Source organism: Engystomops pustulosus, chromosome 8 (genome assembly GCF_040894005.1).
Source record: "Engystomops pustulosus chromosome 8, aEngPut4.maternal, whole genome shotgun sequence".
NCBI lineage: Eukaryota > Metazoa > Chordata > Amphibia > Anura > Leptodactylidae > Engystomops > Engystomops pustulosus.
The window spans coordinates 105,605,916-105,630,919 of NC_092418.1; the positions used below are offsets into that span (position 1 = coordinate 105,605,916).

Below are 25,004 nucleotides of genomic sequence, written 5' to 3' on the forward strand. Positions count from 1 at the left end.
AAAACACAGCACAGAAGTTAATGAGGGAGCTAGTCTGAAGATTTGGGATTCCAGAGACAATAGAGAGTGATAGAGGTTCCCACTTTACAGGGGAGGTGATGAGGGAGGTAATGGGAGCACTTGGGATTGAACAGGCCTTCCATACCCCCTATCATCCACAGAGTAGTGGGAAGGTGGAGAGGTTAAATGGGAGTCTTAAGTTAAAAATTCAGAAAGCCATGGAAGAGACAGGGATGAACTGGGTTGATTGTCTTCCTTTGGCCTTATTTTCTATAAGGTACACTCCCAACAGGAAAACAGGCCTCTCACCTTTTGAGATTCTCTTTGGATCTGCTCCTAGAATGGGCTTATATTTTCCACAAGTTTTACAGATGTACCATGGAGAATTGACAGGATACGTCCAAGCCCTGCAAAAACATCTAGCTATGGTGCATAAACAAGTTTTTGCTTCTATTCCAGACCATGATGCAGTAGGAGGATCACATAATCTACAACCTGGAGATTGGGTGGTCTTGAAGCGACATGTGAGAAAAAGCCTTGAGCCACGTTTTGAAGGACCATTTCAAGTCCTTCTGACCACATCTACTTCCGTGAAGTTACAAGGGAAGCCTAATTGGATTCACGCCAGCCATTGCAAAAGAGTATTGAATCCAGCTGCTCATGAAGATGAATCTGTATCTCCAAATGTTAATATTACTTAAGATACTATTGATATTACCCCTTGGAAGAACTTTCAACGAGATGTTGAGTGGGGATTGGGATAACTTGCTCATTAAGCATCACCAAGTCCTTTTAAAAGATATGAGAGATGATGTATTACCCAAAGATTGTTGGATTTGCAGGTTTCCTTTCAAATGACACCTTTTTCCAACAGGAAGTGAGTGAAATCCTGAAGGTGAACATGCTAGTCAGATGGGTAGCAGAGCTTTTTAATGGCACTGTCGTTGGAGTACCGAAAAACATATATGTTGTATGTGGCCATCAGGCTTATAAATGGCTTCCTAGCAATTTTACAGGAGTTTGTACACTGGCTCGCCTTACTCCTGCCACTTTTATTGTCCCCCATACCAAATGTGAATCTTATTCCCAAGCACACATTACACAAGAGAAAAGCAGATAATCTTCCTAGACCAGACGGACGCCCACATGTGGTGGAGATGGGAACAGCTAACACAATCTTCAGCACACTTTTTATTTATCCTATGATAATGCAGATGTGGGATAAATTGGTAGAAGCCACAGATTATCTAGATCAACAAATTTTTCAGATTTTGGGGGCTGTGAATAAGACAAATGTCATCCAGAGAGAGTTAATTGTGGTAACCAACCAACATACATTAGTTTTAGATTACATCACTGCGTTCCAGGGTGGCATGTGTCAAGTCATAGGGCCAACATGTTGTCATTACATCGATCCTCAAGGCAACATGCAAATTAAGACAAATTTAGCAAAAATTGCTGATTTTAGAGATAGATGGCTCAAGGAGCATGATAGTAATAAGGACAGCTGGTGGTCTGACACATTCGCATCCTTAAACCCCGCCAATTGGTTTAAGGGTACTTTTGGGTGGCTCATGGGAGTTTTGCAAGCAATATTTCGAATCATTTTGTTATGTGTATTTGTTTATATCTGCATAAGAGTAGTAATCTGGCTTGTTGTAAAACTGTGGCGAAGGAAACCAAGGATTGTGCGATATCAACCTAGGTATACACCTAATTCTACAGAGGGAGTGGTTATACCTATGTACAATTTGGCCAAGAGAGTGTAGAGAACCTACCATTAATATTAGGACCGAATTAATTGTGTTGTGATATAATGTTCAGGATGCTCAGGAGGGAAGCAGGTGAAGGGGTTAGATAAGTCCTGGATGTGTGACTAGCACATGTCAATGTACCACCTGAGCAGTACCTGAAATTATTCACAAAAGGGAGGAATTGTGAGGGAATGGAATCCATTTTCTTTTGTGTAACATGTATCTATACAAAGATTTTTGGCTCTATTGATAGAAAAGACTCCTATGTACCATTTCCCACCATCCCCCCGTGTACACGGATCATCTTTCAGTTACATCCTCTTGAAGGCTAATGGAATGTGGGTATGGTCAATAGGCTCCTTTGTCTCAAGAACCTATAAAAACTGTCTGCAACCTAAATAAATTGGAATCCTCTCAAACAACATGTGAAGGTCTGAGTGATTCACCGAGCAGCTCGTACTATACAATGATTTGGACCACCATCACATCGAGATAAAGGGATATTTCCCTGACACTGCCCCTAATAATTAATTATTTCCTATGCTGCCCCTAATAATTAATTATTTCCTATACTGCCCCTCATAATTAATTATGTTATATATAAGGGCCCCCGGCCGCCACAATCTTTCTCCTGGCCTTTTAGGTGTGCTCACCTCAGTCTCTGACGTCATCGCACGGCCGCGCATCCTAGGGGTTTTCTTCCGGCCACATTGCTCCAATAATAGTGCTCGAACGGCCATTTCCGTCCGCATCGAGCATTATACCGTGATAGGCAAGAGCTTCCTGTCCGGACGTACAGAAACCCCTGCTCGAGTGTCGAAGGCCACAAGGCCCCGGCGCTGGCACTCCAAACGTCAGGGGCTGGTTAGAAATGGTCCACGGGCCGCGTGTGGTTTGGGGACCCCTGCTCTAACCACTAAGCTATGGGCTTAGGGAATGTCTGGCAGTGGATTTTTGGTAACTAAGAGCTGTTACCTGCTACTGTTAAACTGTGACACAGACTTAATGCCCTGGTATATAGAGAGGGATTTTCTCAGAGATTATTATTGTAATTAATGAGACATTTATTATTATTATTATTATTGAGACAATTATTATTAATAATAATAAACGTACCCTGCACATGGTACACACCCTGCACATACTACATACCCTGCACACAATACACCCCCTCCACATAGTGAACACCCTGTACATAGTGTATGTACACAGCGTACATACACCGCGCACCCCCTGCACATAGCCCGCACCCCCTGCACATAGCACACACCCTACACATAGTACACACCCTACACATAGTACACCCCTGCACAAACTACACCTCCTGCACATAGTACACACCCTGCACATAGCACACACCCTGCACATAGCACACACCCTGCACATAGCACATACCCTGCACATAGCACACACCCTGCACATAGCACATACCCTGCACATAGCACACACCCTGCACATAGCACATACCCTGCACATAGCACACACCCTGCACATAGCACATACCCTGCACATAGCACACACCCTGCACCTAGTACAACCTGCACAGGTTTGGATAAATGTGACCCAATGTGGCATGATAGATGCTTCTCATAGTAAGACATTCAGCAGTATGGACCCTCACACATGTTTGGCCCAAGTGGTTGTCTTTTATTAGATGAATATGACTTGTGGAGGGTCCTAGGCACACTCTACCCCCGCATCCTCGCTGTGGCTGCAGTTATGTGTTTCCCATTCTGATTTCTTGCACTGAAGAATACTCTGCTCGCTCCCGCTGCACTGAACATCATCCAGCAAGATCTTCCCAGTCCCTAAAGGAAGAAATGAACAGGGTCAGGGGTGAATACAGGGGGACAAGTGAGATATATATCCCCTGCCTTAGACCAGTACACTCATACACTTAAATGTCATGTGGTGATGGGAGACGCCATGTACCCCCAGTATTTCTTTATCAGCATCAGCCTGCCCCTTTACGCTCCACTCTTTGTATATTTCCATGGGGGATGTGGGGGGGGGGAAGGGCCACTTACCTGCAGCTGCGGTGAACACAGACACAACTCTGGAATACCCCAGCATCCGACAGATGACTCTCCCATCGTTTGTGTCCCAGTTGTCATCGCAGATGGTCCCCCATTCTCCGTTGCGTTTGACCTCCACGCGACCTTTTTGTTTCCCCACAATCCGCACAATGTCACTGCCTGTGGCAACTGGATAGAAGTGAAAACTCAGAAGAAAGGATTATCCTGAGATGCCCGTCCTCCACTGACAGCCATGCTTGCATTATGGCTGTCAGTCACATGACACGTCCCCAGCCTAGTACCCTATTGCTGAGGTCATATGCACCTCCTTTCTTATATCTACCTGATGTTACAGAGGAGCCCATCTCCCCTTTCGGACCTGGTGGGCCAGGGTATCCGGGGTCACCTTTTCTCCCGGGTAGTCCATGGATGCCTGAGAAGAGAGGACAGAGGATAAGTGGGATATCAGTAACACACAGTAGGTGCCGGTATATAGGAACTCACCTGGGCTCCCAGTGTCTCCTTTCTCACCCACTTCCCCTTTTAGTCCTGAAAATACATAAAGAGAAAGTCACCTCTACGTGCAGTCATAAAGTATCTCTTGGTCCTATTAATCAATCAGTTCTCATACACGGGCAGCAGAACTTCCTAACTTCCGTGCCTTTAAGTGTCTCGCTTTGAACATCACCCTACTCCTATGATGTTCCTCAGGTCCCTTGCTCCACATTCTGCTTCTATGAAGCTGATGGGTTCTGGAAGCTTCAATATTCACCACCAATAATCTCTTAGGGCACAGCCAGATACAGTGCAAAATCTGCACCCTCCATGCTGCATCCTCCGTGTGCAACATCCCCCACCAGGCCTAGCCTTTTCTTGGGGCCTGGAGACAGCCGGGGCCCAGAATACCTGAGTGGCTGGTGGTTGCGGGCTAGAGCATGCTGTGGTCACGGTGCTTGGTATGGGGACCGGAGGGCTGTCCTACAGCCTGGCAGGTCTCCAGCTGGTGGTGTGTGCAAGAAATATTTATAAGCAAATGTTAATGAACTGCAGATAGCAGGCAATGGACCACAACGGTCAATCAGCAGATTAGGATTCTGGTTACTGGACTGTGCATGGAGGGTAGTCCGCAGGAATAGTGCACCAGCCACTAGTAGATGCAGACTGGGATAGTTGAAGTGGAACTGTGTTCAAATTGTGGAAGCTGCAGCTATGGGTTAGAGTTTCCTGACTCCGTTCCTGGAATTGGAATCTGTGACAGCACTGAAGGTGTGCTACACACTGGGGCAGATTTACTTACCCGGTCCATTCGCGATCCAGCGGCGGGTTCTCGGACACTGATTAGTGTCTTCCGGCGATTTACTAAGGTAGTGTCCACCAGGTTTAGCTGCTGCGCTGAAGTCTGCCAAGGTCCGCCGGAGTTCACCAAGCTAGGCTGGGTGCAGGTAAGTGCGTGACACTTTTTATTAAATACAGCGGTTTATCCGAATCCGTCTGGTTTTCCGACGGCCACGCTCCACGATTTCCGTTGCGTGCATGCCAGCGACACAATCCGATCGCGTGCGCCAAAAACCCGGGGCAATTCAGGGAAAAACGGTAATATTCGGGAAACATGTCGGAAAAAACGCAAGTCGGGCCCTTAGTAAATGACCCCTACTGTTTCTCTGTTCACTCTGACCATGTGGTAAGACCATGTGCTTCCCGACCTCTGCACAGCCGCCGGCCCCAATACCTCATAGATCACCTGATGTATCCAAAGATTATACATATATATACCTTATGAACTTTAAAGGGCTCTACAATATGTGAGTAAGGGGTAGCCCTGTGCCGAACTGTACTCAGTGACAGTTAGAATATGGGAGGATGGGAAGGATGGGAGCTGTATAAGCATCGCTAAGCTTATCTGGTGCAATATGCAAATAGAATGGCATTTCATAGGTTACAGCACACTGAGGACTCCACCGCCTAAAGATTAGGAGCTACGGTCCCAAAAAGGGAATCTGTTGCGTTAACACTCATAGACACATATAACACTAGGACTATACGTACAACAAGATGAGGGGGAAGAGGAGTAAAGGGAGTACAAAGGAGGAAGCCAAGAAAGAAACCATAGGGAACCAGTAATGGGTTGACGTACTTGGGTGTTCTTGCTCAGCACATGCAATCGAGAATTTGTGGGTGAAAAGAAAGGCTTTAGTCCAGTCTTTCAGAGATAAAGCTGTACTCAAGTCTTTCTCCCAGCCAGCTGTATACGGCAAGTTAGAGGAGTCTGACTCTTTCACTAAGAGGCTATAAATTTGCGAGATACAGTGCTCTGGAAGGGAATGTCAGGTGGAAGAGGTCCTCAAAAAGCGTCAATGGGGCATAGAAAGCTGTCTCACAGCTGGGACGCTTAAGAAAGGAACCCAACTGAGAAAGTTCTAGCCATAAGAGATGAGCAGTCTCAGGATTTGTAGCGAAGTCACTAAACAACGGCAGTGAGGCCTCCCCGAAAGGTCCTGATGGGCTGAGCGGCCCAGACTGAGAGAACTAGAGAAGTCTGGCAGGAAGTCTGGATTACGGAGTAGGGGTGTGTGTGGGCTGAATGGTCGAGAAATTACTTTATTCTGAATAAGGGATCTCCAGAGCTTCAATGTCTGTGCGAAGCAGAGTGTCTGCGACTAAAATTCCATCTGGCGTTGAGAGACCCAAGGGGACAGCCGTAACAGGTGGAACTATATTGCTCTACTGAACCCACTGTTTAGATTCTAGACGGACGGATGAGAAATCGCCAGCCGATCCTAGGGCGGTCTGTGGCCCAGATGAAACGTAACATAGCTGTATGGATGGATTTAAAGAAGGATAATGGAGGCTGTATCGTACCCCTTGGAATATATAGAGAAAACGGAGCAATATGTCCATTTTGATAGCATTAATGTGACCAAACCAAGATAAGTGTTTCTTGTCATATGTGGACATTTATAGTTCAAGGAGTATAGTTTGGAAAGATCGATAGGGACCTGTATTCCCAAGTATGTGATTGATGTAGCATGTCAATGGAATGGACGAACTGGGCGTCAGTGGGGGAAAGCGAAACATTTAAAGCCTCTGATTTGCTATAGCCAATTTTAGAATCACGCAGTTGGCTATAACGTTCAAACTCTTTGAGAATAGAGGGCAGTGATATACCGATGTTGACCTATCTGAATATAGTGGATGTTTAGATTATTCCGAATGGCATCATCACAATAACATCTAGTAAGGGGGAGAGAGGACAACCCTGGCGTGTGCCATTGCAGATTGGAATGGGGTCCGAGAAGTATTTATTAACTTGTGCCCTGGCTGTAGGGTGGGTATAGAGCGCCAGGACCTTCCCTAGGAACAACAGGCCAAACCCCAGCTGTGTTAGAGCCGCCAACATAAAACCCAATGGACCCTGTTGAAGGCCTTTTACACATCGATGGAGAGAAGGCAGAAGGGAACCGGGCATTTATGTCCAGTAAACTGGATTCTTCATCTGCAAACTTTCCCTTGATATTATTTAAATGGGAGTTATAAGAACCAAATTCCGAGCTCATTTCTATGAGTTACTCCCCCTTCCGCAGTGACGAGGTGAGGAATATGTGAGGTGCCCTCTCGTGGGTGCAAAAGATGAGTCAGTGGTCTCCCACATTTGTTGGAGCGATCATAGAGGCAGCTCTTAAACCGCCTGTAATTGGCTTAGGACTTCTGATCTAGCAAGGCCCAAATTTTATCCCGGGGAGCTTGTACTGATTTATAGTTCAGAGTTGAGTTGTTGAAGCAGGTATGTCAACTTGACAGCTTTCTCTCTGTTCAGTCTGACCCCATGATCAACAAATCGACTTCTAAGTTCCCAATTAGGTGCCAGCTTCATGAAAACTAAGGGAAGGAACTAAGGGAAGGAATTAACGGTGTTCTTAATATCTTGAACACAAAGGGTGTCTTTAAGCAGGATGTTATTAAGGTGCCAAGACCATGGGCGATTGAAAACAGAGGGTATTGTGATTGAAAGATATATCAGAGCATGATCCGATAAAACTATGTTGCCAATTGAGGCGGTTGGTTCCCAGGTCGGCCCCCTGTGTTGGAAGAGAAAGAAATCGATGCAACTGTAGGAAGCCTCTTCCTTCCTGTCCTTGCCTTCCTTCCCCTTCCTTTCCATCCCCATCCCTGTCTTCCTTCCAGCTTCTTACTTCCTGTCCTTACCTTCCTCTTCCTTTCTTCCCCTTCCTTTCTATCCCTGCCCCTGCCTTCCCCTTCCTTCCAGCTTCTTACTTCCTGTCCTTACCTTCCTCTTCCTTTCTTCCCCTTCCTTTCCATCCTTGCCCCTGTCTTCTCCTTCCTTTCAGTCACTTACTTCCTCTCCCTGCCTTCCTCTTCCTTCGTTCCTCTTACTTTCAGTCCCTTCCCTCCTCTTACTTTCCATCCCTCACTTTCCCTTCCTTCCAGCCTATTTCTTTCTTTCTTTCTTTCTTTCTTTCTTTCTTGCTTCCTTCCTTCCTTCCTTCCCCTTCCTTTCTGTCTCTGCCTCCTCTTCCTTCCCCTTCCTTTCTGTCTCTGCCTTCCTCTTCCTTCCCCTTCCTTTCTGTCTCTGCCTTCCTCTTCCTTTCCCTTCCTTTCTGTCTCTGCCTTCCTCTTCCCTTCCTTTCTGTCTCTGCCTTCCTCTTCCTTCCCCTTCCTTTCTGTCCCTGCCTTTCCCTTCCTTTCAGCATTGTTTCTAGTCATACTTTCTTACCAGATGGTCCTCTTTCACCAGGATCCCCTTTGTTTCCTTTGGGCCCTAATTCACCTTGGAGGCCTGAAGTTCCTGGAAGTCCTGCAGCTCCTGTGAAGGAATTGTGCATATTACAAATCCTTGAGATGGACGGTATCATCTGAATGTGAATAAAACCTTATACAGGCGGTCTCCTACTTAAGGACACCTGACTTACAGACAACCCATAGTTGCAGACAGACTCCTCTGACCTCTGGTGAAGCTCTGAATGCTTTACTATAGTCCCAGGCTGCAATGATCATCTGTAAGGTGTCTGTAATGAAGCTTTATTGATAATCCTTGCTCCCATTACAGCAAAAAAAATTTAAATTCAAATTGTCACGGAGGCCAAAATTTTTTTTGTCTGGATCTACAATTATAAAATATACAGTCCCCAGTCCTGGAAGATGCGTGTCACCTTATTTGTGGGAGTAGCAGGTCCTTATGTCTTGCATCAGTATAATGTCACTTATTACCAGCTACACAATGGGGCAGATTTACTTACCCAGTCCATTCGTGATCCAGCGGCGCGTTCTCTGCACTGGATTCGGGTCCGGCTGGGATTTAATAAGGTAGTTCCTCCGCCGTCCACCAGGTGGCGCTGCTGCACTGAAAAGCATCTGAACGCGCTGGAGTTCACCGGCTTGGGCTGAGTGAAGGTAAGCGCGTCCCGAGCGACACATTTTCCGTTCTTAAATGCGGCGGTTTTTCCGAATCCGGCGGGTTTTCATTCAGCCACGCCCCCGATGCGCCACAATTCGATCGCGTTCGCCAAAATCCCGGGGAAATCGGCGCAAATCGGAAATATTCGGGTAACACGTCGGGAAAACGCGAATCTGGCCCTTAGTAAATGACCCCCAATAAGTTTTAATACGTTTTTGGTAGTATTCAAGACCTTAAAGGAAACCTACCATTTCAAATGGTAGGTTTAAGCTGTAAACACCGAGCACCAGCTCAGGCTGAGCTGGTGCCGGTGCTTAGTTTCGTTAGTGTTAAAACCGCGGTATCGCGGTTTTAACACTTTTTAAACTTTATAGCATAAACTGCTTCGGCGCTGCGTGCGCACGATCGTGCGCGCGCCTACATAGGAAATGCCGCAGGCGTCGCGCGCGCACGGTCGCGCGCAGCGCTGAAGCGGCTTCTGCTATAAAGTTTAAAAAGTGTTAAAACCGCTTATAATGAAAAAGTTTACGTGCAGTTATTGATTTATGTTACATTGTAGCGTTAGGGTTCATTCCAAGAAGCTCATTTATCCCCCTGGAAATTGTTTAGCTGGAGCTTAGATCCCTGTATCACACGGTATTACCGGTCAGGAGGTGAAGGCACGGTATTATGCCACCTGTGTTTATTATATGGGACAATAATTCAGCACAAGATGGTTGTACATTAATATCCTTCATTCAGGACGTTAAATCAGTTTTACTCTGGTAACATCCCACACACTCAGAGTAATCACGTAGTCTCACCCAGTACAACTTTTCTAAGTGCAACTATTTAAGTGTACAGAATTTATCCAGAATTGAACCAGGTAATAAAGGGACACTATGGGGCATATTTACTAAGGGTCCGAGCGCCGCACTTTCGTCGGATTTCGCAATTATTTCCGGTTTGCAGCGAATTGCCTGGCGTTTTTGGCGCACGCGATCAGATTGCATGCGACAGAAATTGGGGGAAGGGGGGGGGGTTTGCTTCGGACAAAAAAAAAAAGCTGTGACCTAATTTTTCACTAAGCAATAAGTATCTGTTTTAGAACTTACTTATACAGTTAAAGTTTACTGATATCTGTGTTACGGGTAATTCATTAAATTGCCTTTACAGGTGGTTACATAAGGTGCTTGTTGCCCTCCAGTCTATTGAACCCCATTGCCATTTTGGAATACTATTTGGGTACATTACTTCTGTGAGATAAATACCTTATACAAAACATCCAGTGTGATACTACCCTGTACCATTTTGTGCTGGTGCTTTGGTTATTTTGAGAATACAATCTCTTTACTTTATGAATACATTTTTACTTGGTATCCTATTGAAAGGAGTGCTTGTATTACTTTTTACTTGCACATATTGGGGGAGGGAACCCTAGTTCTGTAACGCACACATTAATTCTTGAGGTACGACTGCAGAATTTGGATTATTATACTGATAAGTTTCGCAAGATCATCACCAGCAGATGGCAGCAGAGTCCCAGTACACTCCACACAGTCCCCTATTGCTCTCTGCCCCCCATTAATGTGCCATCTGCCCCCCCCCCAGTAATGTTCCCTCTGCCCCCCAGTAAGGGGGCGGGGGGGCATAGGATTTAACTTAAAAATTGGGACACATTTACTAACCTGGTCGTGTCGCCATCCCCACTGTGCGTTTTCCCGAAATCATGGACTCCGGCACAATTCACTAAGATCATGTGCCGGATATCCTGCATGTGTCGCTTCCCTGCTCAGGTCCGGCCCCTGATTTGTGTCGTGTGAAAGCCGGCGCGATTGCGATACAATCACCGTGCGTGCGACACAATCCCCGAAAAGTTGGGAAACCGTCAAAAATGCGGCCACGGAACCCTTCGTAAATAAGCCCCATTGGGGCACATTTACTTACCCGGTCCAGTCGCGTTCCAGCGGCGGGTTCTCCGGCGCTGATTCGGGTTCTGCCGGGATTCACTAAGGTCCGTGCGCCGATATTCACCAGGTGTCGCTGCTGCGCCGAGGTCCGCCGGAGTTCTCCTGCTTTTTTCTGGTGTATGTGAGTGCTTGATCTTGCGACACAAATGGCTTTTTAAATTCTGCGTTTTTTTCGAATCCTTCGGGTTGCCCGGTGGCCACGGCCCCTGATTTTTGTCGCGCGAAAGTCGCCGCGATTGCGCCAAAAATCAATCGCGTGCGCCACAATCCCGTGAAATACAGCGCAAAGAGGAAATATTTGGGAAAAACCCGACGGATTCGCGGCTGAGGACCCTTAGTAAATGTGCCCCCATGTGCCGGATATCCTGCATGTGTCGCTTCCCTGCTCAGGTCCGGCCCCTGATTTGTGTCGTGTGAAAGCCGGCGCGATTGCGATACAATCACCGTGCGTGCGACACAATCCCCGAAAAGTTGGGAAACCGACAAAAATGCGGCCACGGAACCCTTCGTAAATAAGCCCCATTGGGGCACATTTACTTACCCGGTCCAGTCGTGATCCAGCGGCGGGTTCTCCGGCGCTGATTCGGGTTCTGCCGGGATTCACTAAGGTCCGTGCGCCGATATTCACCAGGTGTCGCTGCTGCGCCGAGGTCCGCCGGAGTTCTCCTGCTTTTTTCTGGTGTATGTGAGTGCTTGATCTTGCGACACAAATGGCTTTTTAAATTCTGCGTTTTTTCCGAATCCTTCGGGTTGCCCGGTGGCCACGGCCCCTGATTTTTGTCGCGCGAAAGTTGCCGCGATTGCGCCAAAAATCAATCGCGTGCGCCACAATCCCGTGAAATACAGCGCAAAGAGGAAATATTTGGGAAAAACCCGACGGATTCGCGGCTGAGGACCCTTAGTAAATGTGCCCCCATGTGCCGGATATCCTGCATGTGTCGCTTCCCTGCTCAGGTCCGGCCCCTGATTTGTGTCGTGTGAAAGCCGGCGCGATTGCGATACAATCACCGTGCGTGCGACACAATCCCCGAAAAGTTGGGAAACCGACAAAAATGCGGCCACGGAACCCTTCGTAAATAAGCCCCATTGGGGCACATTTACTTACCCGGTCCAGTCGTGATCCAGCGGCGGGTTCTCCGGCGCTGATTCGGGTTCTGCCGGGATTCACTAAGGTCCGTGCGCCGATATTCACCAGGTGTCGCTGCTGCGCCAAGGTCCGCCGGAGTTCCCCTGCTTTTTTCTGGTGTATGTGAGTGCTTGATCTTGCGACACAAATGGCTTTTTAAATTCTGCGGTTTTTCCGAATCCGTCGGGTTGTCCGATGGCCACGCCCCCTGATTTCTGTCGCGCGAAAGTTGCCGCGATTGCGCCAAAAATCGATCGCGTGCGCCACAATCCCGTAAAATACAGCGCAAAGAGGAAATATTCGGGAAAAACCCAACGGATTCGCGGCTGCGGACCCTTAGTAAATGTGCCCCAGTGTGTCCCAAGACTTGCACTTACATACACCGGGAGGAAGATGGTGAACTCTGTTGGACCTGAGCGGGGAAGCGACACATGCAGGAAATCGGGCGCACGATCTACGGACAATGCACTTTCGGGAACTCCTCCGGACCGGGTAAGTAAATGTGCCCCTATTTACCTGTTTCTCCTTTCTGTCCCTTTTCTCCGGCTCCTCCGGGAATTCCTGGGGATCCTGTTCAGGGGAGAGCGGAGGGTTATTACCGTGTAGAGATGTGGCCCCGGGTCATCTGGACCTGATACCAAGTCTCTAGGGTCCAGATCACACTCACCCCCCTCTTACCTCTCATTCCTTGCATCACCCCCTCTTACCTCTCATTCCCTGCATCACCCCCCTCTTACCTCTCGTTCCCTGCATCACCCCCCTCTTACCTCTCATTCCCTGCATCACCCCCCTCTTACCTCTCATAACTTGCATCACCCCCTCTTACCTCTCATTCCTTGCATCACCCCCCTCTTACCTCTCATTCCCTGCATCACCCCCCTCTTACCTCTCATTCCCTGCATCACCCCCCTCTTACCTCTCATTCCCTGCATCACCCCCCTCTTACCTCTCATTCCCTGCATCACCCCCTGTTACCTCTCATTCCTTGCATCACCCCCTCTTACCTCTCATTCCCTGCATCACCCCCTGTTTACCTCTCATTCCTTGCATCACCCCCTCTTACCTCTCATTCCCTGCATCACCCCCCTCTTACCTCTCATTCCTTGCATCACCCCCTCTTACCTCTCATTCCCTGCATCACCCCCCTCTTACCTCTCATTCCCTGCATCACCCCCCTCTTACCTCTCATTCCCTGCATCACCCCCTGTTTACCTCTCATTCCTTGCATCACCCCCTCTTACCTCTCATTCCCTGCATCACCCCCCTCTTACCTCTCATTCCTTGCATCACCCCCTCTTACCTCTCATTCCTTGCATCCCCCCCTCTTACCTCTCATTCCTTGCATCCCCCCCTCTTACCTCTCATTCCTTGCATCCCCCCGTCTTACCTCTCATTCCTTGCATCACCCCCTCTTACCTCTCATTCCTTGCATCACCCCCTCTTACCTCTCATTCCTTGCATCCCCCCCTTATTCCTTGTATCACCCCTCCCTCTTACCCCTGATTCTTTGCTTCACCCCTCCCACCCTTCAATCCTTGCATCCCCCCCCTTATTCCTTGTATCACCCCTCCCTCTTACCCATCATTTGCTTGCATCACCCCTATCTTACCCCTCATCCCTTGCATCATTCCCCACCCCTAATTCCTTGTATGACCCCCTCCCTCTTATACTTCATTCCTTGTATCACCCCCCTTACCCCTCATTCTTTGTAGCACCTCCACTTACCCCTCATTTCTTCTATGACCCCTCACTCTTACCCCTTATTTTATGCATTTCTTACCTGGGGTACCATTCATTCCATTTCCCCCCTTAATTCCTTGTGGCCCTTGTGCACCCGGGGGCCCGGAAGGACCACGATCTCCTGCATGTCACATAATAAGAGGATGTATTACAAACAGGAGAAAACTGGAGGCTCCAGGAGCCACCTCCCACCACCTACAGGTAATTTCTCTACCAAGGTCATGTATCTGTTACTTTATGTCTAATGAAGGATTGATAGACTAATCAATATGGGCCGAAGAAGAGACACTGCGTGTTAGGGCAGGACACGGACATGTGACCCCCAAAACAAAACCCTGCTTGCCTAAAGGGTGCACCTTAAACTGTGGCCAGTAACTGGGCGCTGGTCCCTACCTGCACAAAAGTGAAGAAATGTAATAACACAGACAAACAGATAACACAAGGAGGAGTCCGACAGTCCGGGTCACAACAAGACAGCAAGTAAAGTACACAATCGAATACTCGTACTACGTTTTGGCGTGCATACATCGTGTGAGTGCAGCCTTATATGGTTAAAGTAGAATGGTATTTTTTGTTACGGTAATTTATTAAAGTCTCACGGTATACTACGACCCCACCACACACAGGTGCTGCATGTCCCCAATGCCCCCCACAGTCACCAGGCCTCTTACCCTTTGCCCCATCTTGTCCTGGATTTCCCATCTCGCCCTTTATACCTAAAGAAAACAGAAAGAACGTTTATTCTGTACAGTGCAGAGAGTTTGCAGTGCCATAAGACACCACCAGGGAGCAACAGGTGCCCCTTACGTGTGTCTGGACATCTTCCCCCTCTGATGCTTTAGTGTCTTTTAGCAGCAGGCCGTTGCCTCAGTGCAGACAGGACCAGGAGGGCAACTCCATGTGCAACATCCCCCACCAGGCCTAGCCTTTTATTGTGGGCCTGGAGGCAGCCGGGGCCCAGAATACTGGAGTGGCTGGCGGTTGTGGGCCGCGGCGCACTGATGCTTGGTATGGGGACCGGAGGGCTGTCCTACAGCCTGGCAGGTCTCCAGTAGGTGGTGTGTGCAAGAAATATGGAGGGAGAGGCTGATGTACTGGATCTCCCTGGGGAAACCCCTGAGTGTCTGTAAGATATGTTGTCCCTGGGTAATGGATGGGGAGCCCGTGGTGGTAACAGCCATATCCAGGGATTAGACGGAGGGAATCTTGTGCAAATCAACTTACAGTTCTTTATACAACAGCAGACAGCAGGCAACGGGCAAACAGCAGTAGATTCTGCAAGCTGGTGAGCTGGTGGGAGGTAGCTGGTCCGCAGGATGTAGGTAGAACTGTGTCCAATAATGGAAGCTGAAGTTCCGGGCTGGAGTCTCCTGACCCTCTGGGATCAGGCAGCAGCCTTGGGTACGGCTTCTTCCTGGCAGTGGGTCAGGACAGCAGCTCTTGGAGGGAGCTACACACTGGACCTGCTTCTCTATGTACTCACTGAATTCCAAGACCATGTGCTCCCACCCAGCAGAGGTTTTTATACTCCCCTGGTCAGGTGGTAGCACTCCTCCAACCAGCTTCCAGCTTGCTTAAAAGGTACCTATTTGGACAATACAAAAAACCTACAGAACCTACAGCTGCAATAACACCATGGGGCTTATTTACTTAACCGGACTTGCGCAGTTCACGAAAGTGCATTGTCTGGCTATAATGCACTGTGCCGCAATTTACTAAGATCGTGCGTTCCGAAATCCTGCATGTGTTGCTCAGGTCCGTCGGAGTTCACCTTCTCCTTCCTGGTGCATGTAAGTGCATTGTCTTGTGACACAATTTGAAAGTTAAATCTCACGCTTAGTCCGAATCAGTCGGATCGTCCAATGGCACGCCCCCTGATTTATGCCGCATGAAATCCAGTGCAGCATGCTACACTATCCCAGTGCAAACTCCTGTGAAATACCTGTCAAAGCAGCGCAAATCCCCAAAACCGCGAACAGTCCGACAAAAGTGCAATCTTACTCTTACACTTAGTAAATAAGCCCCAATGTCTAGATTCCAGAACCTTCGAAGAGAGGTGATGAGCCTCCCTAACAGCTCCTAGCCTAAAGAGGCTGCTATTCATAACTTCCCACATGCCTATGCATTGGCAGGGGTGTTGCACATGAATGCTCCCTTCCCCATCCTTCCATAGGTCGCACTGAGCAGGGACTATCTTGCTGTGTTGGCACTATTTGGGTTGCAGTTTACTCATCACTTGTCATCACTGCACTAATTCACAAACTCAATAATAATTCTCACCATCTTTCCCCGGAGAACCACTAAGTCCTGGTAGTCCCGGGGGGCCCACCATACCGCTACTCCCCACTTCTCCTTTCAGGCCAGCAGAACCTATGATAAAATATTGATGAACAAGCAAAAGGAGGGTACCGGTCCCACGCACAGCAACCTCCACCACACACCATGTGCAGTGCCCCCTCTACTAGACACACAGCGCTGCCCACCATACACATAGTGCCCTCTACCACACACACAACGCCCTCCACCACACACAGGGCCTCCCACCACCACACACACAACGCCCTCCAACACACACACAACGTCCTCCACCACACACAACGCCCTCCACCACACACCATATACATAGTGCCGTCTACTACACACACAGTGCCCCCACCATATACATAGTGCCGTCTACTACACACACAGTGCCCCCACCATATACATAGTGCCGTCTACTACACACACAGTGCCCCCACCATATACATAGTGCCGTCTACTACACACACAGTGCCCCCACCATATACATAGTGCCGTCTACCACAAACACAACGCCTTCATCCACACACAGCAACCTCCAGCACATGCGTAGCGCCCTCTCTACTACACACACAGCAACCTCCACACCATACACATAGTGCCCTCTACCACACAAACAGTGCCCCCGCCACCACACACAATGCCCTCCACCACACACAGCAACCTCCACCACATGTGTAGCGCCCCCTCTGCTACACACAGTGTCCCCCACCATACACATAGTGCCCTCAACTACACAAACAGTGCCCCCGCCACCACACACAACACCCTCCACCAAACACAGCAACCTCCACCACATGTGTAGCGCCCCCTCTACCACACACACACAACACCCTCCACCAAACACAGCAACCTCCACCACATGTGTAGCGCCCCCTCTACCACACACACACAACACCCTCCACCACACACAGCAACCTCCACCACATGCATAGCTCCCCCTCTATTACACACACAGTGCCCCCCACATACACATATTGCCCCCCACCACACACACAACGCCCTCCACCACACAAAGCAACCTCCACCTCATGCGTAGCACCCCCTACCACACACACAGTTTCCCCCATCATACACATAGTGCCATCTACCCCACACACAGTGCCCCCCACCAGCACACACACAACGCCCTCCACCACACACACAGTGCCCCCCACATACACATATTGCCCCCCACCACACACACAACGCCCTCCACCACACAAAGCAACCTCCACCTCATGCGTAGCACCCCCTACCACACACACAGTTTCCCCCATCATACACATAGTGCCATCTACCCCACACACAGTGCCCCCCACCAGCACACACACAACGCCCTCCACCACACACACAGTGCCCCCACTATTACCACACACACAGCAAGCTCCACCACACACCTTGCGCCCCTGTCTACCACACACAGAGTCCTCTCCCCCATTCATAGCAACATCCACCACACACACAGTGCCCCCAACATACACAGTAACCTCTACCACACACACAGTGCCCACACCATACACAGCAACCTCCAGCACACACACAGCAACCTCCACCTCACACACAGAAACCTCCACCACACACACAGCAACCTCCACCACACACAGTGCCCCCCACCATACACAGTGCCCCCCACCATACACAGTGCCCCCAACATACACAGCAACCTCTACCACACACACACAGTGCCCCCACCATACACAGCAACCTCCACCACACACAGTGCCCACACCATACACAGCAACCTCCAGCACACACACAGTGCCCACACCATACACAGCAACCTCCAGCACACACACAGTGCCCACACCATACACAACAACACCCACCACACACACAGTGCCCCCACCATACACAGCAACCTCCACCACACACACAGTGCCCCCACCATACACAGCAACCTCTACCACACACACAGTGCCCCCCACCACACACAGAGTGCCCCCACCACACACACAGCACCCTCCACCACACACAGCACCCTCCACCACACACACAGCACCCTCCACCACACACACAGCAACCTCCACCACACACACAGCAACCTCCACCACACACACAGAAACCTCCACCACACACACAGCAACCTCCACCACACACAGTGCCCCCACCATACACAGAAACCTCCACCACGCATACAGCAACCTCCACCACACACAGTGCCCCCACCACACACACAGCAACCTCCACCACACACACAGCACTCTCCACCACACACAGCACCCTCCACCACACACACAGCACCCTCCACCACACACACAGCGACCTCCACCACACACAGCGACCTCCACCACACACACAGCAACCTCCACCACGCATACAGCACCCTCCACCACACACACAGAAACCTCCACCACACACACAGCACCCTCCACCACACACACAGCAACCTCCACCACACACAGTGCCCCCTACCATACACAGCAACCTCCACTACCACAATGGCAACACCATGTCCCTCACCTTTTTCTCCTTTGGGTCCTGGTATTCCCTGGGGTCCTCGCTCCCCTGGTCTCCCATCTCTTCCCGGATGCCCTGAAATAATACATGTGTTATCATATGAACAAATCCCAGTCCGCCATGTGTATAAATGTGATACTGTGTTTCCCCGAAAATAAGGCAGCGTCTAAAGAGGCGCAAGGTCTTATAGCAGGGGACGTCTTATCTTCCATGACCAAGAATTCACTTTTATTGTTAAAGAAAAACTGAATATATATGAATCTACTGCAGTCATGTGATCACCTGAGCCCCAGCAAGTCCTGTGCCTCTATGTCCCGGTACCACAATCTCTGGCGCATTTATCAACAACTTCTCTCACGTCTTATACGTCTCGTAAATAAGCCCCATTGGGGCACATTTACTTACCCGGTCCAGTCGCGTTCCAGCGGCGGGTTCTCCGGCGCTGATTCGGGTTCTGCCGGGATTCACTAAGGTCCGTGCGCCGATATTCACCAGGTGTCGCTGCTGCGCCGAGGTCCGCCGGAGTTCTCCTGCTTTTTTCTGGTGTATGTGAGTGCTTGATCTTGCGACACAAATGGCTTTTTAAATTCTGCGGTTTTTCCGAATCCTTCGGGTTGCCCGGTGGCCACGCTACCTGATTTTTGTCGCGTGAAAGTCGCCGCGATTGCGCCAAAAATCGATTGCGTGCGCCACAATCCCGTGAAATACAGCGCAAAGAGGAAATATTCGGGAAAAACCCGACGGATTCACAGCTGAGGACCCTTAGTAAATGTGCCCCCATGTGCCGGATATCCTGCATGTGTCGCTTCCCTGCTCAGGTCCGGCCCCTGATTTGTGTCGTGTGAAAGCCGGCGCGATTGCGATACAATCACCGTGCGTGCGAGACAATCCCCGAAAAGTTGGGAAACCGACAAAAATGCGGCCACGGAATCCTTCGTAAATAAGCCCCATTGGGGCACATTTACTTACCCGGTCCAGTCGTGATCCAGCGGCGGGTTCTCTGGCGCTGATTCGGGTTCTGCCGGGATTCACTAAGGTCCGTGCGCCGATATTCACCAGGTGTCGCTGCTGCGCTGAGGTCCGCCGGAGTTCTCCTGCTTTTTTCTGGTGTATGTGAGTGCTTGATCTTGCGACACAAATGGCTTTTTAAATTCTGCGGTTTTTCCGAATCCGTCGGGTTGTCCGATGGCCACGCCCCCTGATTTCTGTCGCGCGAAAGTCGCCGCGATTGCGCCAAAAATCGATTGCGTGCGCCACAATCCCGTGAAATACAGCGCAAAGAGGAACTATTCGGGAAAAACCCAACGGATTCGCGGCTGCGGACCCTTAGTAAATGTGCCCCAGTGTGTCCCAAAACTTGCACTTACATACACCGGGAGGAAGATGGTGAACTCTGTTGGACCTGAGCGGGGAAGCGACACATGCAGGAAATCGGGCGCACGATCTACGGACAATGCACTTTCGGGAACTCCTCCGGACCGGGTAAGTAAATGTGCCCCTATTTACCTGTTTCTCCTTTCTGTCCCTTTTCTCCGGCTCCTCCGGGAATTCCTGGGGATCCTGTTCAGGGGAGAGCGGAGGGTTATTACCGTGTAGAGATGTGGCCCCGGGTCATCTGGACCTGATACCAAGTCTCTAGGGTCCAGATCACACTCACCCCCCTCTTACCTCTCATTCCTTGCATCCCCCCCTCTTACCTCTCATTCCTTGCATCACCCCACCTTACCTCTCATTCCTTGCATCACCCCCCTCTTACCTCTCATTCCCTGCATCACCCCCCTCTTACCTCTCATAACTTGCATCACCCCCTCTTACCTCTCATTCCTTGCATTATCCCCTCACCCCTCATTTCTTGTGTCACCCCTCCCTCTTACCCCTGATTCTTTGCTTCACCCCTCCCACCCTTCAATCCTTGCATCCCCCCCTTATTCCTTGTATCACCCCTCCCTCTTACCCCTGATTCTTTGCTTCACCCCTCCCACCCTTCAATCCTTGCATCCCCCCCTTATTCCTTGTATCACCCCTCCCTCTTACCCATCATTTGCTTGCATCACCCCTATCTTACCCCTCATCCCTTGCATCATTCCCCACCCCTAATTCCTTGTATGACCCCCTCCCTCTTATACTTCATTCCTTGTATCACCCCCCTTACCCCTCATTCTTTGTAGCACCTCCACTTACCCCTCATTTCTTCTATGACCCCTCACTCTTACCCCTTATTTTATGCATTTCTTACCTGGGGTACCATTCATTCCATTTCCCCCCTTAATTCCTTGTGGCCCTTGTGCACCCGGGGGCCCGGAAGGACCACGATCTCCTGCATGTCACATAATAAGAGGATGTATTACAAACAGGAGAAAACAGGAGGCTCCAGGAGCCACCTCCCACCACCTACAGGTAATTTCTCTACCAAGGTCATGTATCTGTTACTTTATGTCTAATTAAGGATTGATAGACTAATCAATATGGGCCGAAGAAGAGACACTGCGTGTTAGGGCAGGACACGGACATGTGACCCCCAAAACAAAACCCTGCTTGCCTAAAGGGTGCATCTTAAACTGTGGCCAGTAACTGGGCGCTGGTCCCTACCTGCACAAAAGTGAAGAAATGTAATAACACAGACAAACAGATAACACAAGGAGGAGTCCGACAGTCCGGGTCACAACAAGACAGCAAGTAAAGTACACAATCGAATACTCGTACTACGTTTTGGCGTGCATACATCGTGTGAGTGCAGCCTTATATGGTTAAAGTAGAATGGTATTTTTTGTTACGGTAATTTATTAAAGTCTCACGGTATACTACGACCCCACCACACACAGGTGCTGCATGTCCCCAATGCCCCCCACAGTCACCAGGCCTCTTACCCTTTGCCCCATCTTGTCCTGGATTTCCCATCTCACCCTTTATACCTAAAGAAAACAGAAAGAACGTTTATTCTGTACAGTGCAGAGAGTTTGCAGTGCCATAAGACACCACCAGGGAGCAACAGGTGCCCCTTACGTGTGTCTGGACATCTTCCCCCTCTGATGCTTTAGTGTCTTTTAGCAGCAGGCCGTTGCCTCAGTGCAGACAGGACCAGGAGGGCAACTCCATGTGCAACATCCCCCACCAGGCCTAGCCTTTTATTGTGGGCCTGGAGGCAGCCGGGGCCCAGAATACTGGAGTGGCTGGCGGTTGTGGGCCGCGGCGCACTGATGCTTGGTATGGGGACCGGAGGGCTGTCCTACAGCCTGGCAGGTCTCCAGTAGGTGGTGTGTGCAAGAAATATGGAGGGAGAGGCTGATGTACTGGATCTCCCTGGGGAAACCCCTGAGTGTCTGTAAGATATGTTGTCCCTGGGTAATGGATGGGGAGCCCGTGGTGGTAACAGCCATATCCAGGGATTAGACGGAGGGAATCTTGTGCAAATCAACTTACAGTTCTTTATACAACAGCAGACAGCAGGCAACGGGCAAACAGCAGTAGATTCTGCAAGCTGGTGAGCTGGTGGGAGGTAGCTGGTCCGCAGGATGTAGGTAGAACTGTGTCCAATAATGGAAGCTGAAGTTCCGGGCTGGAGTCTCCTGACCCTCTGGTATCAGGCAGCAGCCTTGGGTACGGCTTCTTCCTGGCAGTGGGTCAGGACAGCAGCTCTTGGAGGGAGCTACACACTGGACCTGCTTCTCTATCTACTCACTGAATTCCAAGACCATGTGCTCCCACCCAGCAGAGGTTTTTATACTCCCCTGGTCAGGTGGTAGCACTCCTCCAACCAGCTTCCAGCTTGCTTAAAAGGTACCTATTTGGACAATACAAAAAACCTACAGAACCTACAGCTGCAATAACACCATGGGGCTTATTTACTTAACCGGACTTGCGCAGTTCACGAAAGTGCATTGTCTGGCTATAATGCTCAGCCCGCAGGCTGTATAAGCGTGGGGGCTGCAGGACTGGCCGTGCTCTGCTCCTTTAAGGGGCACGGACCCTCCTGCTCTCCCCCTCCCCTTTTCCCCCGCTGTAAGTTCTCATTGGTGGCCAGTGAGTTCCGCTGGCCACTGGGGGGCAGCGGGCCAGGATACTTATTCTTGAGCGCGGAGCTAGCCAGCCTCTTTGACTGCTCCGCGCTCAAGAGATCCTGGACCCGCAAGTATAATGGCGGACCCCGCGTTGTTGGCTTTATTGGAGGAGAAGCTGAGGAGAGAGGGCTCCGGCTGGTTAACTCCGTTGCTGTCCCAGCCGGCTCCCTCTCTCCCCGTGTCGGCTCCTCCGGTGCCCGATCCCCCCGCTGCCCGGCCTGCACGGCGCGGTCGTGCGCCGTGCAGGCTTAGTCCCTCCCCCATTAAGACTCGGAGCCGAGCGCGGGCTCCGTCTCGGAACCCTGCCTCGGCTCCGCGGCCGGCAGAGCGCATGTCGCGCTCTGCTAAGGCCAGTAGCCGTGCGTCGGCCGCAGCAGGCGGGCCGACGCCGGCAGTGACAAGGTCCCCGCGTGGGGAGGAGATGCAGGGCACGCCTGCTCCTGCGTCTCCTCACCCAGTTAACCTGGCTGTGCCTCCAGGCGCAGCACAGGTTGCAGCAGCTCCCCCTGCTGGTTCCCTGCCCAAACAGCCTGGCCGTTTAGCTAGGTGGTTTGGGCTGGGTGCCAGCAGTGATACAGTTACAACAACACATACTGACACAGCCCCCGCTTCCGACACACGCATGTCACATAGTGCGGTGGCTCAGCAGCCACCGTTTGCACCAAGCACCACACACCCCCCTTCGTCCACATTCACCCCCCCCGCCCCCCTCCTACCCCTCGGGTACTGCCTTGGCGGGTGACGAGGTCGATAGTGATGAGCCCGCGGACCGCCGGCACGCTGTTTCGGCGGCCGGCGCTCCGCGGGACCGGCGCGACAGGGGTCATAGCCGCTCCAGCGTGGCCTGCAGCTGTTCGGAATTTCCGCAGCGTGGGTACCGCTCGGGGGCTGGGCCTCGGCCGCACAGCCCGGAGGGACGGTGTAGACACCGATCCCGATCTTCCCGTTCCTTTTCCCGCGCAACTTGGGTGAGCCGTAAGCGGTCCAGGTCTCGTGACAGAGACAGCAGGCGGTCTGGTAGATCCAGCTGGGGCCGGACTTATTCCAGGCGCTCTTCATCCTCGTCCAGCGGTGGTCACACCCGCTCCAGAGAGAGGCGGTCGCGGAGACGGCAACACTCTTCTACACCTCATGGGGTGGAAGAGGCGAGGGTACCGCCAACGGTCCCATCCTCAGCGCTGCCTAGCGCACCCATGGCGCCTCCTCCTACAGTGGTTCTACAGCAGGTCGTTCCTCCAGCGGGTGAGTTGTCCTGTGAGACTGCATGGAAAAAATCTGCTATTGCTGGTGATGATGTGGTGGGCGCCCTTAAGGCGGTTGTGGCAAGAATGGAGGCTGGTGCCTCCGGGTCGTCCCCAGGGGTGACATCGTTGCCGCCTGTGCAGGCCCTGGGGTCAGCAGGGATGCTTTTTAGAGATTCCTTGTTTTGTGGCGTAGCTCCTTTGGGCACGCGGGTGGCTGCTGACCTCCGGGAGAAAATTGTTAATTTTGAGTATATTGATATTTGGTCATTGTTATCTCCTGATCAGTTGACAGTAGATAAGGAGAAGCGTTTTGAGAAGGGTGATGACAAGAAGCCTAAGGTCGCAAGGACCTTTGGTAATTGGCTTCAAGCTTTTGCGGTTATGTCGAGTATCATTGTGCGACAGAAGCCGGCCTGTGCGCAGGATATGTTTGTGTATTTGGATACTATATATACTGCGCATAAGTTGCATGGCGGTTCAGCTTGGTGGAGATATGACGAGGAGTTCCGGCGTCGCTTAGCGGCGAGTCCGGAGGTTGGATGGGCGACTAAAGCGACTGATGTTTGGATTCAGTTTATGATGACACAGAAGCCGCAGGCTCCCTTTCCTTCGGGAGCCGTCTCGGGCTCACAGTCCGGGGCGGCTTCCAGGCGTCCGGGATCCTGTTGGTTGTTTAACGAAGGCCACTGCCGCTTCTTTGCATCCTGTAAGTTTAAGCACGAATGCTCCATTTGTGGCGGGGCCCATTCCGCTCTCCGGTGTTTTAAAAGGCAGAGAACCCCTGCGAAATCTTCCACAGCTGTCAGGGGGGAGGACGCCGGTCCGGGTGCAAAGGATGCGGCCGTGGTTAGACAGTTACCACCTGAAACAGGAGGCAAAAGTGCTGCTTGATGGTTTTACCTTTGGTTTTGTGATTCCGTTTGTGCCGCGTGACGGTTTGATGTTGTCAAACAATCTTAAATCGGTTA

The 25,004-nt window shown here is 50.7% G+C and overlaps 1 protein-coding gene across 2 annotated transcripts in view; it reads right to left on the minus strand.

The window, feature by feature from the left end:
* Positions 1 to 2,895: 2,895 nt before the first annotated feature.
* The window catches only part of MARCO (macrophage receptor with collagenous structure), a 55,609-nt gene continuing 33,500 nt past the window's right edge, over positions 2,896 to 25,004 (minus strand). Inside the window, exons 9-21 of one of the 2 annotated variants that reach the window (XM_072122177.1) lie at positions 21,602 to 21,646; positions 20,971 to 21,051; positions 20,241 to 20,294; positions 18,738 to 18,809; positions 16,278 to 16,367; positions 14,669 to 14,713; positions 14,038 to 14,118; positions 12,774 to 12,827; positions 8,502 to 8,591; positions 4,274 to 4,318; positions 4,113 to 4,202; positions 3,782 to 3,958; positions 2,896 to 3,562 (exon numbers count right to left, since the gene is read on the minus strand). In XM_072122177.1, coding sequence (XP_071978278.1) covers positions 3,432 to 3,562; positions 3,782 to 3,958; positions 4,113 to 4,202; positions 4,274 to 4,318; positions 8,502 to 8,591; positions 12,774 to 12,827; positions 14,038 to 14,118; positions 14,669 to 14,713; positions 16,278 to 16,367; positions 18,738 to 18,809; positions 20,241 to 20,294; positions 20,971 to 21,051; positions 21,602 to 21,646 — 1,055 coding nt within the window. In that variant the 3' untranslated portion in view covers positions 2,896 to 3,431. The remainder of the gene's footprint in view (positions 3,563 to 3,781; positions 3,959 to 4,112; positions 4,203 to 4,273; positions 4,319 to 8,501; positions 8,592 to 12,773; positions 12,828 to 14,037; positions 14,119 to 14,668; positions 14,714 to 16,277; positions 16,368 to 18,737; positions 18,810 to 20,240; positions 20,295 to 20,970; positions 21,052 to 21,601; positions 21,647 to 25,004) is intronic. The other variant, XM_072122176.1, reaches the window with a different exon arrangement.